This window comes from Clavelina lepadiformis, chromosome 1 (genome assembly GCF_947623445.1).
Source record: "Clavelina lepadiformis chromosome 1, kaClaLepa1.1, whole genome shotgun sequence".
In the NCBI taxonomy this organism is placed as follows: Eukaryota; Metazoa; Chordata; class Ascidiacea; order Aplousobranchia; family Clavelinidae; genus Clavelina; species Clavelina lepadiformis.
In genome coordinates, this window is record NC_135240.1 from 24260381 (window position 1) to 24279586 (window position 19206).

The 19206-nt window shown below is 38.4% G+C and overlaps 3 protein-coding genes across 3 annotated transcripts; all 3 read right to left on the minus strand.

Annotated features, from left to right (window-relative positions):
- Window positions 1-226: 226 nt before the first annotated feature.
- LOC143468404 (uncharacterized) lies at window positions 227-7629 on the minus strand. The gene is made up of 12 exons (XM_076965599.1): window positions 7451-7629; window positions 6770-6993; window positions 5955-6297; window positions 5735-5852; window positions 5468-5591; window positions 4723-4795; window positions 4297-4509; window positions 3882-4037; window positions 2442-3615; window positions 1117-1356; window positions 764-922; window positions 227-519 (listed from the first exon to the last, which is right to left on the minus strand). Exons 2-12 carry the CDS (start codon window positions 6819-6821, stop codon window positions 373-375), a joined length of 2799 nt encoding a protein of 932 aa, XP_076821714.1. The 5' UTR covers window positions 6822-6993; window positions 7451-7629; the 3' UTR covers window positions 227-372.
- Window positions 7630-9602: 1973 nt separating this feature from the next.
- On the minus strand, window positions 9603-11301 carry LOC143453355 (uncharacterized). Its single transcript, XM_076954661.1, has 3 exons — window positions 10984-11301; window positions 10702-10845; window positions 9603-10246 (listed from the first exon to the last, which is right to left on the minus strand). Exons 1-3 carry the CDS (start codon window positions 11094-11096, stop codon window positions 10087-10089), a joined length of 417 nt encoding a protein of 138 aa, XP_076810776.1. The 5' UTR covers window positions 11097-11301; the 3' UTR covers window positions 9603-10086.
- A 4459-nt stretch (window positions 11302-15760) lies between these two features.
- On the minus strand, window positions 15761-19195 carry LOC143468741 (uncharacterized). Its single transcript, XM_076966113.1, has 12 exons — window positions 19054-19195; window positions 18810-18852; window positions 18635-18711; window positions 18402-18562; window positions 17941-18175; window positions 17667-17791; window positions 17342-17595; window positions 17165-17253; window positions 16813-17002; window positions 16511-16663; window positions 16272-16421; window positions 15761-16098 (listed from the first exon to the last, which is right to left on the minus strand). The coding sequence occupies exons 1-12, from the start codon at window positions 19097-19099 to the stop codon at window positions 15948-15950; spliced, it is 1674 nt and encodes a 557-aa protein (XP_076822228.1). The 5' UTR covers window positions 19100-19195; the 3' UTR covers window positions 15761-15947.
- Between the last annotated feature and the right edge of the window lie 11 nt (window positions 19196-19206).

The window sequence follows — 19206 nt, forward strand, 5'->3', positions numbered from 1 at the left end:
GGGGATTCCAGTTTTTCGTAGTTGGATAAACGAGGTCTAACTGTATTACATTGCGGACTGCCGTTAAGCAAAAAAGGAAAGGTATTTTTGTATTGCTGTGACTAAACAACTCTGGACTTGCAAACCAGCCACAACGTGTTCGTGCCGGCTTGACCCTGCTCTGCCTTGCTCCGAAATTATTGTTTTATCATTCTCTTCTGTAGACTAGTATCAGTCTAACTTGTAACGCAAGAAAAGCTTTTAATCACAGTCGGAAGAACAAAAAAGTACCATAAACAATAATAATATTCCCGTAAGGAAATTCAAAGCAGCCAAGTATTCTCCGAAACTAAAGCAGCAGTTTTTAAATTACTTATACAATGAACTCCATTATTAGACGAGGCTATTAACATAAGATGTTGAATTATTACGTTCAAGGTAGCCGTTTGTTCGTTTACCAGGAGTTTTGTTACTCAACGGATGTGTTCGGATTACCCTCGTGCATTTAAAGCAGGCTTCTTCAGAACCACAAAACAGGACCTAGAAAGGAAGAAAATCGTAGGTTTAACTTCAGCAGAATTTAAAAATATCTTTAAAAGAAACCAAAACAAGGGTCAGTTATAATCCGTAACTCCAGACGTTTCTTGTTACATAATTGTTGTTCATTGGCTGATCTTACCACCAGACCATTTCGGCCATTATCTAATATAGTTTGGAATAGCTTTTTACAAGGCTGCTTCACTTATGGGCATTTTCAACCCAATGAGTGTAACTTGGCTGGTACCTGACAGTTAATGGCGCGTTGCCGTAACTCTTCGCATTCGTCCTCCCTAGACGACCATATTTCTGATCTCGCTACAACGACTCCTTGAACGCAAAGATCACTCAGGCATAACGCAGGCAACCCTCGACAGAGACGTGCTGTGGCAAGCGTTTTAAACACCTGAATCGAAAATAATGCGAGGCATGGTTGAAAAATAAGTTAACAGGCCTAACCAAGATTAAAGTATGCCACTTAGACTAATACAACATTGGAACAACAAGTATGATTACTAAACAGGCTATGACTGGTCAAAATTTTGTAAGTTTAATATAACGATATCATAAAACTGATTGCTCGATTTAGGCGTGACCTACCTTGTCGACACTACTTCGTGTTCGCTGAAGATCTGTGATGCCGCCTATTTCGTCAGGATTTACTTTCTTGCCCATGACGTGGATTGCAACCGACCAATCATCGTAGATTTTTAACTCTCTGAAAACACGTTGCCCATCGCGTACCGCTTGTCCTTCGAATAGAATCCATTCAATGAAACTGCATGGGATGACGTGGTAAGTAGGGGTCAGTGCCCACCCGTACTTATGGGCGCCGCACATCTGCAGATGAAGAGAAAAATTGCTATTCTTGAACCGGAAAATTTTCTGAGCCTGCGTAAGTTATGCAATCTAATTTACGCCGTATGACAATATAAAGGTAATTTAAGTTGCAAATGACAAAGGGAAAAATAATAATATATTAATAACCTAAGCCTGTTGTTTCGAATATTTAATAATGTTGAAAAACATCGGTTAACTAACTATCCAGTGCTCACTGGGATAACCTGTTTTTCGTAACAATTTGTAAAGAACAATATCTACACAGTTTAAACAAATACACCCAAGATTGCAGTTGATTATATCACAGACCAATATCGTTTTAACAGCGCTACAAAACTTCAACATCAATCTTAGGTATTCTTGTTTTGCTTCAAAGCCACCACTTCTCCTGATAAAACAACTTCCCGTTTTTTGTTAAAACGCGTTCAGTGTCGCCACATTGGCAGTGACGTTTTGACAAAATTTCGTCAAAACGGGCACTGCAGTGGTTCACTTTTTCACATTTTGCGAAAAGTAGTAAATAATTGTATTAACGTCAGAATATTTAAATTTTCAAACAACGCACAGCACAAAACGTATGGAGAAATGGCCCTCGAGAAAAGATCGTATTGTAAGATTTAATACATCAGTTCCTTCTATTACTGTACGAGCAAGAGGCTAGTTCGTTCCAAACAACTTGCTCAAATGGGGGTACATATCGAGTGTCATCTATCAGTTTATCTGATAAAGATAAAACCAACGATAACATTTTAGGTAACGCACCATTTTCTCCACCATATTGATCGGCTGCAGTCTCTCTTCTCTTTTAAGGTTCATACCCCAACCATGTCTTTAGTTAAACCGCCGTTACTTTAGTTACTATTTAAATTCAACCTGAATAATTTACCAAAAATTGTTTTATCAAAGCTTTCCATAGTAGGCGTAAAGCGTGGTCTGTGGTGCGTTTCTTTGTTAAAAAGACGTTTAAAATCATTTCAACGAATTGTCATTCGATCAACGTAAAACCTTACAAAGCGGACGTTTTGTAAAATTTCACAACATATGCTTTGTATACTTTCTACGTTTGATATAAAATTGATACGTACTGCGAGGTCCTCCCAGCGTAGAAACTTTTTCAATTCCGGTAGACTGGGAATAGGTCCACTACCCGTGGATGATGCTGCGTCGGTTACATCTTCTTTTCCGCTCCTGTTCCCAGCCTCGAAGGATCTTGAGTAAATTCTCACCGCTTGAAAATTTTCGTGATCTGTTTCATTTGTTGACTGCTCCCCTACCAAGTCCTTATCATTGATCTCTGAGGAAAAGTAGTTGTGTTCTTGAGTTTGAGATGGCGATATTCTGCGGTCCCGCTTGACTTTCGGCGATCCCTTATTCAATTCCGTCGCCTTGCTCACAAGATCATTCACTTTGTTTCTCGCGCACGATCCAAAGGCGGATACGTGATTTCTTTTCTTTGATCTTTCATGCCCATCCGCACCTTGCAGACCTGTCATACTCAGATCTTCCGCCTCGCTCGTTGGTTCCTCTTTTACTTTAAAATTCATATCTTTCGTCGGATCAGTGGCGCACGGTAAAATTGTGCTTTTAGCGTTTGTGCACTCCGAGCTCGATCGAGCTTCGCCAATCGCACAATCGATCTGAGATCTTAGTTGTGATATTTTTTCTGTAAGCCCCAACGCTTTTGCCTCACTCTCTTCGCCTATTGTAGGCGTTCTGTTGATCAAATCGTCGCTAGAATCGCTTTCATGCTTTTGTGCCGTTGTTGAAAGGGTACAGGAATTTCCTTTTTTTGGCCCTTCTTTACCATCTTTGCCGCTTTCTGTTGTTGCTTTGTAAAACACGTTGAAGTTGGTATGCTGTGCAACCGGCGAAGTCGAAATTGTCGACTTCCTCGGACGAAAATTGAAAAGATAGTTGTCGTTAGCTGGGCTCGTGTCAGCGTCATTCTTGTCGATTTTGTCGTTGCAAAGGTCGTCGCCGCTGCCACAAGCTTCCTCCACCGTGGAGCAGACATTTTCCTCCCCATCAAGTCGGTGGAACAGAGAAGTCAGTGACTTCTGCACTGATTCGTTTTCCGGAGATGGCTGTTTGTCTAGAACAAAATGTTGGAATGGGAGCAACGAAACCCCGGATAGATAACTTTCTGGCGTGGCGTTTAAAGTTAGGTGTTTGTTAGAGCCATGCCAAACGTCTACTTCTGTGTGATCTTTCGGTCTAATGTTGTGGTAAACCCACTCTCGCTTTCCCCCTTTCAGAGATCTGAAGATGAAAAATAATAAAAGAGAAATAAAATGAAAAAGATATCTGATATATGTCTGTTGTTGGGAGGAAGAAGTCGCTAAGACGTGCATTCAAGACAAACAGGTGATAAATTAACGGAGAAAGGTATTATCTTTGGATAAAGTCTCTTTGCACTTCGCCTTTTTGTTTTGACCTATAACTATTGCAGTATTGACCGCCACTATTGCATAGATTATGAAAAACAAAACTCAGACTAAAAAATAAATAATTCAATCCGTCATTACCTGCGCAGATGACGAGCTTTAGGAAAGACGTGTTTGACAACCCTTCCAACCTGGCTGAGATACTTAACCCAGGTGTCCCGACCGCGGTTGTACAGTCTCAATACGTCCATGCTTTTGACGTAATAACCGTCAGCGTACTCGTAAGTGTCGCGTAGCCTGCCGGTAAACAATTGAATAAAATTTACTTTTTACATTGCAGATAATGCAGTTCTCATTGTGTGGTTATGTTGTACGTTAGTATAGTTATGACAACTACATTATTACTGTTGCAGAAAAACAGCGATGCAAAGTGGGGTTTACAGCCATATAACCTAATTTTGCAGGCTATTTAATCGCAAAAACTTATATGACTAGATGTTTAGTCTAAATGCACACAACACATTTTCATATTAAAATTTACAAATGCCTCACTCACCATTGAATAATGTTTCCCTCTTTTTTGTTGTCTTTCGCTAATTCTTCTATGTATTTATCTGTCTTCGTGGAATTAATACGCTTTTCTTGTGAATTTGGATAAAGCAAGTTGTACAGAATCCCCGAGTTTTTGACACGTTTTTTATCACTTTTGGGCTTCGTTTTTTCCAAATCGTGATTCGAAAATGCTGGGCCGGTGACAGCTTTGTGATAACTAACAACATAAATTCAATGTAAACTATAACGTCATAGAGGTCATCTGTGTTTGCATTCGTTAACTTATAGCTGCTATGAGGATGAGAACATAAAAATAGGATAGGATGCTCAAGATTTAATGTGTACTACAACCGCAAAAATGACGACAAATCACATCAAAGTTGTTAAGTTCTTGTGGGTACAACCATCTACAGCTCATACCAACTCTTACCCCAATAAAACTCTTTCGTTGTGAAAGTCATCCTGATCTGGGCTTTTCTTTTCCCTTTCCACATTTGTCGGATCTGTGATGTACACAAAATTAGGATCAGTCATCGTGAATATTATCTATGTCGACTGCTGCACGTAAGTAAACTCAACAACTGGGTAAAGTCAGCTCAAACGAAACAACTTTTAGAAAAAAGTCAGTTTTTTCCTACGTTGGCTTGCATTTTTTCCAGGCAACGAGGACAACTAGTGAAAAAAGCGGCACATCAAAAAAGTAAAACACTTAACATCCTACAAAGGAAGTTGTCTTGCTGCAGAGTTAAACTCCGTGTACTTCCTGTAAACCATGAAAAAAATACTCGCGTAAGCTGTCAGCGTGAGCCGAAAATAGACCGTGCACGTCTATATCTATTGCGGACAGGAAGGGCATAAGAGCAATGCTTTCAATCATCAGCGATTTTAAAAAGTACAACGCGCTTCCTCGTATGCGTTTGTAAACAAGCCCCCAATTTTGCTTTATTAAGGGTAGTCTATGGACAGGTTATAAGCGTTTCAAGTCAAAAGTCATAACGGAAAGATGGCGAAGGTGGCCTTTACAAAGTCTACCTAATAAACTGGCTTATACGACGATCATAATAGATTTAATATACATATTTAGCAAAACAGCACGTTACAGCAAGTCTAACCGATGAACACGAACGCGACTAATTTCTTTAAGTAAAGCCGAATTAAAAACAACGGTAACCTACCCTTTTCAACAGACGAGTGTTTATCCACAACGCACAGGTCTTTATATACCCACACTCTTTTTCCCAAGACAGTTATTTTGCATCTTTGAATATCAGGAAACAACCTTCGTAAAAGTTGACCAACCTGCATAGAATGTTTGTGTCTGAAAATCAGGCCGTTCTGACAAAAGATTTACAATACGTGTCTTTTAAACAACCCATATACCCTATGCATAGGACTAACACAACTTCAAGCAGATATGGATTGTAGGCTATGTACAATTATACCTGATAATTTTGCAGAGGAACATAAGGCGTTTCCTCTGAGAATTCTTTTTCGTAAATTTTAACAACCTGACTGGCGGAAGTTCGCGCACCTTCTTTCATGGTGAAGTTTTTGGTCAACCTAATAAAGAATTGAGGAAAATTTAGTTAAATAAAACCAAGAAAACCATCCCGTCGAAGTTCACAAAGTGCCGCAGAACGGTAATTGACAAGTTCGGCTTACCACTGCATAATTTTGGGGTTAAGGAGACCCAAGGACAGTCTTGACTTCTTCTCCGCTTTAAGGTCTGTACTTTTGAGTGACGGTTCGTGGCTGTAACCTTGTGAGGAGTGGTCAAAGTTGTTCTGTTGCTGTACAATGTTACATGAAGGTGACCATTTTCCATTGGCGATGTCAATGGCGTACTGCTCGCTTGTGACCTCTGACTGACACCCCGCAATCGAGGAAACGTCCTTCTCTTGGGATACGTCATCGACCTCTGCATGAAAATTAAAACTGTGCTTGCGAGGATCTGCACTTTCTACGTCACTGGAGGCGCCCTCGGGAGAACAGGAAGCATAATTGTCTAAACCAAAGATAAAAACGACGTGATTTCGGAAACAAAAATACCAACGCATGTTTTTTCTGTGTTTATATCCATTTTTAATAGTGGGATATGCAAATTACGCAGAGATATAAATAAATACAGATAAAATTTGTTTCAATATAACAGAGCCTTATACAGGTGTAAAGCGCGAATAATTTCAGTATAGAATGACATACTTGGCGTCAAGACGGTACGTAGGGAAAGTAAAATTACATGGTTATATTAGTTATTAATGCATTTGCAGAAATAAATAGGCCTCTTCCTCTTCGCCTAAAAACCACTAGATCATGCGAACGAGTGCATTAGGTTATTCTAAGCCAGTACGACATGCATCCGGATGAACTGATATCATGTGGGCCGACGGTCGATGTACAAAGCTTCCGAATATAACGACCTTATTAATACCCTTAGCAGCAGCTATAATATCAGCGGAATTGACAAAAGGGCTTACCTGCTGCCGGTTTAGCGCATTGCTGAGGCTTGGGATTCTTTTGACGCGGCATTTGATATCGTTTGATGGCAAAAACTGTACCGCAAGTAATTTCCAGGCCACCCAAGTTACAACCGGCAAAATGAAACTATTCAAATCTAGATCGTAAATCGCTGCACGATCGTATCTGAGACTAATTCCCTCTAAGTTTGATGATGCAAATTTGCGTTTACACGGCGAACTCTCTGTAAATACAGAATTCCCGATAAAGTATGGCAAGAAGATAAAACATTAACCATGACTTCAATAAGACTATAAGACTGCAGAAAACAGGGACTGGCCCAGTTTGCCACTAAGCCTAGCAATATCGATCAAATCAATTTTTGCGAATTCTGATATCAGATTGGCGATCTGTATACGGTCAATGGGTCACGTCCAGATTGTAAACAAAAGACATCTTTGACTATGCATTCAGCTTGACGAAACACTATGTTTAGTATAGACACTTAACTGCTAGTCTCACACTACGCACAAATAACACCAGACTATAGCGGAACACCAGCCACACACATCGGCCGCCTCGGTCTAGCGTTACTGTACTGGTCCGATACAAAAACCCACTTGAGTACACTTTGCACGCTCTTTTCCAATTTTTACGAACGGCACGCGTAGAGACGCGCGCTCTAGGTCACACACACTCACCAAGCAGCTGTCTCCGCCATCTGTCAAAGCACTCGAGCGAGCTTGTCCGCAATGTTGCTCTGGGTTGGTTGGACGCTCGCCCACGATATAGGGCAAGCTTGACTTATCGGGCCGATGCGGTCCGACAATGGCACTTTTAAAAAAGAGAGAAGGAAAGATGCGAGGCCTTCTCCTTCGACAAGATCGCGTTCGATATTCAACGGCCTGCCTCGATACAGCAGTGACCGCCCTTTTGTTACTCGGCACGTCGTGGCCGACGTGCTGTGCTTGAGGCAAGCGCTGGGCCTGCCAAACCACAGCGCAATCTCAGCCTTTGGAACGTCGTGTAGCTCATTAACCTTGACGTGCTAAAGCCTTATAGATCCATGAAGGCTTCCCATTTTGAACATGGTTCGTTGTATGAAGTTTTTGGCCAGATCGTTATTGATCAACAGGTACCTCGGTTGGCGACATATTTGTATCAAGGTCAAGGTAATTGGCTACGTGCACTGTTACACAACTTTATTGGGTCCCACAAATCTGACAGCAGTAGTTTAATTGGCTTTTTAATAATTAGCTTCTGGTTTCACTCCTGGCGCCAACTTATAGAAGGGGTTTTTCACGTTTGTGCGGGGTCACGCTTGCAAATATTTAAGCCGCATTTGACTGCCATTGCTGTGACAGCGCTGCAAAAGCAGTTTGTGTGATTTTGAGATGTTTTTAGAGTGTTTCGAAATGGTTAATAATAATACACTGTTAAGGCCTGATCTGGACCGACGGTTTGGTTAATATTTTTGCTTGCAAATCTCAGGGCCATTATAGCGTTATTTCTTAAAACGTTCAATCCCGATTTTTTTTCTTCATTTCTTACTGTTTCTCACGCATACTCGTCATTGATTGGTCCGTTTTTATTGATTACGGATAAATTATTTTTATTATACGTTGCATAAGTTATCAGTCATTAGATTTGTTCCCATAGCGTTCTAGGATTACACAATATGCACATATGTTTCATGCAACACGGGCGCCAAGTATAAGCTTATCAGTTATCACTTAGATAAAAGGAACACATCTTTATTGAGCTGGAGTATGACAAACGAACGCGTCTCAGGAAATGCAGTTTGCTGTGTAATCAGGGGAATCACCGTGACGTGTGACAGGTTAAATAAATAAAACTGTTTTGCGCTCTACAGTAGCCTACTCATAACTCAAAGAAAATGTAATGCAGCTTCTTTTTGTTATCACAAAAATCTTAAAAGCTTGACAATTGAAACATATTGCGGTATCAGTGAAATGATATACATCAATCAATCTGACATTTAACAACTTAAATAACCTTAACCATGGCATTGTTACATTTTTCACTAACTTCATTCGACGCTCCAAATTTCAAAAACTGGTAGGCCGGAATACAATAGCATGTTTGGTTATCAAAGTCTGTATTTTATGCCAATTAGCTACAAAGTCTACGTCTGCGGCTGGTAACCTAATCAATACATCACACCTGCATCACAATTCTGCTTGGAAAGTATTTTAAAAAGCTCTTCAGCGGCAACTGGCGATAAAATGTCTGCGAAATACTAGTGACCCTAAAACCGTATTATTTTGCTAACTAGCGACAGAGATGGGCAGTCGGTACTTTGAAAGTATCGCCGGTAACGGTACCGATACTTGGCAAAAAATGTACCGACGGTTCCGGTATTCGGTACTATTTCAAAAAATTGGTACGGTTCTTTGTCGGTACCGGTACTTTTTGTGTAAAAGATACTGCTGAAAATGCAATGTTTGCCGCTATTAAGCTCCCGGTAATGGTTACTCCAGGCCAATACATATGTGACGTTAATCGCTTGCAGTTTTACTTGACATTTCTAGATTAAAAAAGATCAACAGCTCAGATGCTAAAATTAGTACTAAGGATTAATTAACATGTATTTTTGAAAACATACTTGTTGAAATTGTAAATTATCACATGAAAACACCGACTGAAATTTCTTGAAAAAAGTAATGCGGAACTTTTTTTCAAAAATACCGACAATAACGGTATCGGTACTGAAAAAGTACCGCGGTACAGTAATTCGGTACTATAGTACCGCGCTACTGCCCACCTATTCTTACCGAGTAGAAAACGTTAGCAGTCGCAGATCTTAAAGGACGGCAAAGATGAAATATAATATATTTTCAAGCGAGTTGTGTATTTGAACTAATAACAAAACAATCGGTATTCAAACCAACACATACAAGAATAATTCTGAGAACTAATAACCAGAAGAACGTGCACAAAAAAAAGAATAAAGTTCGGTAAAATTCCAGTTTGGTTACCACAAACCTTTTGACAAGAACTTGTTAATGCTTATTACAGAGCAATAAATTGTCTCGCATGTTTGAAGCGAAACTTGAAACAATGACGATTTCAAATTATTACTCACGATTTGGCAACGTAAATGAAACTTAATTAAGTTAAGTGGCTCACTTTTTTATGAACCATTTGGAGTAGAGATGCAAGACCACAAGGGTTTTTACCATACCGCCTGGTGATGTTTGTCACTTTTCAACGGCGTTAATGTAAATATCCGTTAAATTTGATAAAATAGCATGATAACAACCGTTCTGGGGCTAACTTCTCATCCCTGTCAAATAAATGTGTGTTGTGCTTATGTTTAGCTTATGATGCATTTTGCCATTTGGTCTTTCATTGCTGCTTTCTTTGCTCCTTCGCTGGCTTGGTCTTTTGGCAAGTATCTGGTTCCAACACGACGTTTTTCTAATTCTGCAAGTCGATGTGCGATGATGAGATGTTGCTCTTTGTAATCCGAGGAACTGGCAGAGAAGAGAAAGTGATTATGACGACATGCAGATGCTGTTTTGCCAGTATTTTTGAAAGTCTTCTGCAGGAATTAGAGCTGCGAGCTCGACCGACTTTTTGTAGAGTTTTAAGTTCGAGTTGAATTTCACAAAGGATTACAAGTTCGAGTTTTGCATGTATTCCCATATTCGTGTTCAATTGCGAGTTTAGAAAAATTAATTAAGCCAATAGTTCAAGCTCGAATTCATCTAAATGTCAAGTTTCTTTTATCAATCTTGGAAATTTATTATAACTCAATGCAAACCGATGGTGCAGCTCGATGGTGTTTTTATTGCAATTGTTATAACAAACTAATTGATAGATTTTTATCGGATTCACGTTCAAGAATTTTTATTTTTTGACTTCAGGTTTGGAAAAATGATCGAATTATATCGAGTTCGCAATCCTAGTAAGAATATAACCAACTTACGTGGTAGGAATATTTTTCTGGTTTCGTTTTTGTTCTCTTACAAATCTGTATTCATCAATAGGCATGTTGTTCTTCCAAGCTACCAGGGTACGTGAGCGAGGGTTTGTGTGATGCGAAGACGTCCCAATTCTCATCTTTATTAACCTAAATGCCGAGAGTGAAACTGACGTTCAGTGTAAGAAATAATAAGGCTGACACGTACCGTTTGTTATTGCAATAAAATACATTACAGCAAAGCAACTTTGTCAACATTTTTCAAACCTGTAGTGATTAAAAACTTACTCCTCGTGTGGATCTTCTTCCGGGTGTATGGATGGTGGAACTGACTCCAGGACGCTTGGTGGAGGAAGAGGAGATTTTGCTTGGCTCGGTGCATGCACTGACATCTCTTCCATTGTCTCAAAATCTGTCTGAAGTCCCGGCTGATATTTAACTAGTTCTGAAATCTTTTTAACTTTTCAATCAGAAACTTGTTGGAGGTCTTAGTTTTGTGATCGAGTTCCTGCTAAATGTTAAGTTCTGGTTCTACCAATGTATCTTTTTTGTTATCTTCGAGCATAAGCCTGTTATTTTACGCTGAGAAACAAAATATACGTTGTGACAGTGCAGTTATGAATTAGTTCTTGTTCCTTTTTCGTGGCCTCGGGCTATTTAAAAACACGTACCACTGGCTGACTGGATTGGCCACTTTTCATTTTGACGATTGTGACGCAGTTAAATACGTTATACAATTTTAAGACAGTTTTTACTGTAATTAACATCTGTTGTGTTTCTTTTCATTTTAAACAGCGTAACCTTTCATGGCATTTTTTTGAATATGTAATTACAAAAACATTTTTTTTAATCCAAATCGTTACAAGCCAGCACATTTTTAATAATACTGTATTCTATTTTTATTATATTCTTGTAAATCCATTTGAAGGAAATACAAAAAAAATTTAGAAAAATAGCGAAATTTCAATAAGTAAGCGATTAAGAAACTATGAGTTGTAATCTTTCCGTTGTAGTTGGCATTCCCCAGCGGTATTCTAATGACTACCTCAAGTACTTTGGTGGTTGATGACGTAGGTTGGTAGTTTCTAAGCAACAAGGAAATTTACATAACCTCAAGACAGAAGATTCTTCTTCCTTTGATACACCTACAGTGATGAATATACAGCAGTGGAAAGCATTTGTTAGCCTGTATATCACAAAACGGGCCCTTGTGCAAAAATATTCACCAACAACACTTGCTTTTACATGTAAGTTGTCTTGACATTGTTTCTGGAAGTTAAAACGTATACCTAATGTCTGTACAAATCTTTTATTTATTCAGAAGGAACGTCCACACTTCTGCACAAAAGTTACTTCAAGGAAAATTCACAGCTATCTCAAAGCAAAAAAGCCATCACCGTGCATTACAATGTGCATGATATGCAACCAAGCTGAAATGCAATATGAACACAAATTATAACAAAAGAGACTTATAGATTTCATACAAAGGTCCAGAATCAAAAGATGACAACTGACGTGTTAAAATTCCGAATTATTAGCATCCATGCAGTCAAACACACTCCAGATTTAGAACAATAAAACTTACGGAGGTAGGGTGATCGTGACATACTAATTTTTAATCAAGACGAAAAAAGTTATGGTAAGATATGTTATTACAGTTAACCAAAGCAGTGCTATACATAAAATCCTGAGACTGTGTTTTTCCAAAGTTTATTTCATCAACCCCACTTTTAGTCACAATCATAAAAGAACAATCAGTTTTATGTATATTGAAAAGCCAAAGCAATTATACTGAGGTCATTTTATTCCAAAGATTCTTGCTTAACAGCGTAATCCTTGATCGCTGCCTTAATGGCATCCTCAGCAAGCATGGAACAGTGAAGCTTAACAGGAGGAAGCGATAATTCTTTAGCAATGTGAGTGTTTTTGATAGTTGCTGCTTCGCCAACAGATTTCCCTTTTATCCATTCAGTAGCAAGTGAACTGGATGCAATAGCAGAACCACAGCCGAAGGTCTTGAACTTGGCGTCGACAATTTTGCCATCATCGCCAACCTCTATTTGAAGTCGCATGACATCACCACACGCTGGTGCCCCAACCAATCCGGTTCCAACAGTTTTTGACTTCTTATCCAGGGTCCCAACGTTTCTTGGGTTCTCGTAATGGTCAATCACCTTTTCATGGTAAGCTCTAATCGACAAACTCATAGGAGATACACTCTGCACATTTCTGACATTTGTAAACAACAACCTACGCAATGCTGCCATTTTGTGTAATTTATTTTCTGCAAAATACCAAGCATGTAGTAAATTTCATGGTCGAAAAATGAGTTTGGTTTTAATTTAAAAATTGTAGAAGTGCACATTTTCGTTGATATCAAACATAAGCAATTCTAGAAATTAATTTGATCTTAATTTCACGCAGCAAGTTCTAAAGCTCTAAGCAACACAATTTTTTCGTGTGATAAAATTGAGGGAAATTAGCTTCCACAAATGGAAGATACCAAGCCAATTCCATACAAACTCACTTTTTAACTTTCCAACCAATCTATAAAAAAGTAAAACAAAAGCGTATGATTGAATGCCAATTTATAACAAACCAACGAAGAATTGAGGCTTTAAGTAACACTATGACACCAAAATTTATGTCTCTAGAGAAACGATTTATTGTCAAAAACTACCAGCAGCAAATACCCTAAGTGGAAAGTCTTGCACAAATACACACAAGACGTAATCATGTGTACACCAAACTTTTTCGCAGTCACACCAATTAAAAAGAAAGCAAATTTGGGTGTAACCAAATGTAATAATTAGCAGTAATCACATGCAGTAAATATACTATATTTTACAGTTAATAATCCTAATATTTAATACCTTGCATGTTTTAAGCAATCAGGGCGTTGCTGCTCTTTCTTGTTCATTTATTGTTTGTGAATGCATTTCTTATCTTATCATTCTACGACAACTGAAAAAGTTTGGCAACATACTTTTTGCTCCCAATTGATAGCCAATGACAAAATTGCGAAAAATAAACAATATACTTTAAGATATTGTTTATTAGGAGTTTCTTTTGTGCGGTTTTCTTTAACCATCCATTTGTTGTGCACTTGAGATGTTCATTGTCATTTTAATCAAACCATGTCACTTTATACATTTATTTCGGCTATTAATATCCATGTATTGAATGTTAAGGAACATTTTGCTCTACATCTTCCAATAGTGTAGTTGTTTTGTTGTTTGTGTTATTTTGGTTTTAAATTCGTTAAAATTAAGAACTATTTTGTGGGTTTGGTGGCCCTGTTAACCTACCATCTTATAGCGCAATCCTATTATTGCAATCTTGCATGTTTTAAGCCCTTGGGCTTTACTGCTTTTTCCTACTCGGTAATTGTTCCTGAGCATGTGCTTTTATTGTGCTATAACTACAACAATTAGCATCCCAACTTTCGTTCTGCACAGTTAATGGCGAAAAACAACCAAATATAACAATGGTGGCTGTCAAAAAGTCCTGCTTTTCCAAATTATATAACACGCCATGCAACTGTTAAATTTTGTTGATTTGTTCATTATTTAAATGGAGAAAACAAAATTCTCTCTCTCACTTTCCTTAGTCAAAGGTTGGCTGTGTTCCAACAAACAGACAACCAAATGACGTCACAGTTTGAGTAGCTGGGGTCTAGTATACAAATGCATCCAGTGGTTGCGCACTTCTGCACTAGACCCCAAAGTTTGACACTTTTCCGCCAACCACAAACAGACAAAGCAGAAGAGCGGCCTATATATGTGGCAAGCAAGTGAACAGTTAGACAACTGTAAAAGTTAGAATGTGCTCTGCTGTTTACTGCATGCTTTATAAGCTAGTCTATATTACAGTATTACGGTACAAAAGACAGAAAGAAGGCTGCAGAAATTTACCAAAATAGTATTCGATACAGCAGAATTAAAGACTAAGCTAGCCTATGCTCAATAACCTATACAAACGTCTATGCAACAGAAAACACGTAATTCCTTAATAGGTATTACAACAAACAACACATTTTGTGTCATTTCTGGTATGTTTGTCTTGCGGCAAACAGATTATACAGTACCAGCCTACACAGATCAAAACTCGTCAACACGTACTGACGTCATCACCATGTTTTCCACCGATCCGCCATTTTGCAAGTCATGTGACTCAGCATTTGTTTTTGACCCTAGCGAAATATTTCTGGTAACCTGTATTTGATAATCTAATTAGTATTGAACTAAATCAAAGAAAATACAAATGGCAATCTTTTTATTCTTATAAAATATTATGCCAAAAACAATGACTGATGATTTCCAAAATTATGATATTTTGCCTTAAAGTCAAAATGACATATTTTTTAACTGAAGTCGAAGGAAAGCTGAAATATCAGACTTCTTGCTCAGTATGATTTCACAATTGTTACTGTACTATCATCAGGTGCTTAAACGCCTGGTACAATGTTTTTTTTTTATAGACACTACGTTCATAAGCATACCAAGCCTGACTTTTCGTGTAAATATGACTTTATGCCAAGTATAATAGCCAGACATATTTATGCACTTGAGCACTAATAGATACAGCATTTCCATTTATGTAAATATCTATCTACCAATTATTTTAATATCTTTTGCGAGAAATATTTTAATATTGTTACTTGTTGCATTGCGTTCTTTATGTTTACACACTTTTTATACATTTGGATAATTTGAGCATGTTAGGTAAAGCATATCTACAGCCTCAAACTTGCAGACTGCTAAGCATACCTCAGTCTCTCCAATTTTCCTATCTTTATAAAAAAAAATTATATAATTTGGGCACCTCGATATTTTCTAACTTTTACAACACTTAATTGCTACTCTTGACTTCGAAGTTACCGCAAGTCCCACACTTATCGTCACAGCCAGAAGCCCTGACATATTATTCAGTCAACTTAGACTTTAGAGTAACTAAGATTTTAAAGCAGTCTACCAGTAAGTGTTACTGCATGCACTTTAAGGTAAGCTTTAAAAAAAGATATCAATCATATACGACTTTCAAAAACTACAAAAAGCAAAAATAATCTCAATAAAAAATTTTTATTCGATGCATTCTAGAAGAGGTGTAAATTACTTCAAACGGCAGTGACAACCATTTAACAACGATGTAACCTTGCTAGTACTAGAAGCGTACTAAAATGAATGAGGCTCAAGTACAAGCAACACATTGGGCTAGAAAAAATTTTGAAGTCTTTCAAGAAACTTGCTAGCTTATGCTTCTTTTTCTTTCTTTATATTTGCTAATTGTTCCTCCATGAGACTCAAATCCTCTTCTTGGCTTGCCTCTTCTTTTTCCTTGTGCTTGTGCTTCTTAGCTTTCTTGTGCTTGCTGCTGGTGTAACGGTCATCATCTTCATGTTTCCTGCACACAAAAGACAAACGTGAATACACATACAAAGAAGCTAGCTCAATATGACCGTTAATAACCTGCTTGTTGGTAATACAAGTTCATAAAAAATCTATTACACGTCAACAAAACAAACAAACAACTATAACCCGAATTGAAAAACACAAACTTGGTGAAAGTTTCGTTACCTTCTGGTTGATTTGTGTCGGGATGGACTGCGATCATCTTTTCTTCTTCGGCTTTCGCGATCTCTCTCACTACGATCACGATCCCTGTCTCGATCTCGGTCCCGGTCACGCTCACGGCCCCTATCACGCTCACGATCTCTATCACGATCCCTTTGAAAGGACAGTGTCAAGTTAAAACAATCATCTAGCTCCCACAATGGTATGTATATTGTATAACTTGTAATGAAATCAACTAATACCGATCACGGTAATCGTCTCTTGCGTCTCTGTATTCTGCTCTGCGCGCATATCGATCACGTTCGCGATCACGATCATAATCTCTTCGTGAACTAGAACTTCGATGTTCCCGATACCGTGACTCTTCATCGCTTTGATAATTATCGTCTGATTGCCTGAACACACGGTAAGGCGAAACTTAACTATGGGAATTAAAATTGAATAATATTGAAAACTGACAACCTTCAAAATTGCGTTACATTACATTCTGTCAAATATGAAGTGCACATTACACCACTCCAATAAAGAGAATATATTTAAAAACCTTCTCTGATTGTCAGGCTGCTCTCCATCGAAGAAGGGCTGCGGTGGCTGCTGGTTCACAGGAGGAACCATGTAGGCACCAGGATGGGGAAGGAAAGGAGCTCCGCTAGCTGGAGGCAACTGAATAAACTCAGTACCGGGTGGTCTAATACCAGGAGGTAAAATAGGAGGAAGACCAGGGGGTGGTAGCCCTGTACAGGAATACAGATAAGCAGGTTAAAGCACTTCAGCCTGATTTGGAATTTAAGTCCATGAACCGTTTGTTGTACCTGCTAAAGTCCCGGTGCTAATTTGGATTTTAAGATTATTGCAAAAGTATACTTGGATAAATAAATTTTCATAGCAATGCTTACCTAATAACGATGGAGGTGGTTTAGTTGGATCAAACTGTATTGGTATTGGAGGTCTGTTAACAGGAGGTGGTATGGTGTACAAAGCAGTACTGCAAAACAAAATACCAAATTTGCACTAAAAAAATCAATCGCAAACTTCAGTATTATGCAATATCACTAATGTATTTGCTCGTTTACGCTGCTTGTGTAGGCGTTGGAGCAGCTGGGGGTACAGCAGGAGCTGGAGTAGACACCGCCGATGCAGTTGTCACTGCAGCAGCTGACGATGCCACTGTGGCTCCAGGATTCAAACCATCTTCCTTTCTTCTGCTAAACTGAAGTGTTGAAATTGAACGAACGGTGTTGTCAAAGCGTGGTGCTGCGATGGGTGATTTGTGTTTGTTTTCATATTTTGCTAGAATTTGTGACAACACACCGGAAGTCTTTTCTTGCTGCAAGTTTGTACAAAATGAGTATTTAAAAAAAAAAACAAACACACAAACAGTGACAAAAATCAACATACCAGTGTTGCCTCTGGTGGCACGAAGGGAGCATCCATTCCACTTCGGAGCCGTTTTTGTTTCTCGCAATAAACTTTCCAGGTCACTTCATTAAAGCCATAATTAAAATAGTCTGAAATATCAGCACCTGCAAAAAACGAATATGTTCCGGTTAGTACAGAAATTCTATACAATTTTTAGATTGCCAACTCTACTTACCAGTTGAAATAAGAAATTTTTGTTAACCAACCCTAAGTCAGTCAAACAATGACACTCCTGTGCAGTAAAAATATGTACCTGGTTTTCTCCATGGTTTATCTTCAAGAAGGTCAAGGTTAACGTCGATTACAGCTTGGCCGTTTATGTTTCCGGGAGCGGCAAGATCAACCCCCTTTCCAACGGCTGTTTTTGGAGCCCCAATAACTTGAACTGGGTTTCGATAGAAACTGCGATTCCCTGAACCGGGAATTTGGAAAGGACCACCGGCTTCATTTGTCCCGGATGGCCCAGTCGTGATGGCCCCAATCGTTACCTAGGGAATTGTTGCCTTATTGTTAACTTTGATTAGCTAATTGTTATCTTTGCAACCCAATACACAAATACATCCAAACGATTGACGAAATCTTTGATAAATGTTTAAGTCTAGCATTTCAGACATTGCACTTGAACATAACCTGTAGATATATGAATTATACAACTTACAATATTTCAATAAACCTTAAAACTGAACATTTTTACAAATTTAACTTTCCATCAACCTGAACATCATCATCAGAGTCCTCAGAGTCGTCATTGTTCGTTTTCTTTTCATTGTCGGTGGCGTTGGTTGTCGTCTGTGGAATGGTGTCACTGTTTGCTGGTGGTCCAGTTTCCATTGGTGTGCTTAATGATTCATTGTTGTCTAATGCTTCTGTGGAACCTATTAACATATCTTTCATTTTGGTACTAAATTTCATCTATTTGTGGTACCGTATGTATTAAAAATATTTACCATTTACGGTAGGCAGGTCTTCATTTTTCTCAATTTTAGTGTTGTTCATTATAGGTTCATCAGGTTTTGTATCAGATCTAAGACATAACAGCAGTCAACTTCAGAAATTACAAGCGATATTTTTATTTTTTCCTTCTATAATTCTGGACGATAAATTACTTTTACTGAAGCTCACCCTGTGTCATTCACTTCTGCTTCTATTTTAACCTCTGGTTTATCTGAATTCAAAGTAAAATACTCTGGTTATTGAGACGACACACGCCAGCAACTGCAGACATTCAATTTATGAGTAAAACGAAAATGTACGCGAAAAGCTAGCAGGCAGAAATTTTGCAAAAATAAAAGTTGCAGGATTCAGCACTAATTAAATTATGGCATGGAAGCCGATAACTATTTGATCATCTATTCTCACTACTCACCTGGATCACCATAAAGCCACGAATCTTCATCGTCGGCATCTGCCATTACTTAATTTCAGAAAGATCGTCAATGCTTTACTCAATTTACAAAGAAGTGAATAAAGCCTTCAAGCAGCTAAATTTGGTTCACTTAATTGTAACAAAATCAAGTGA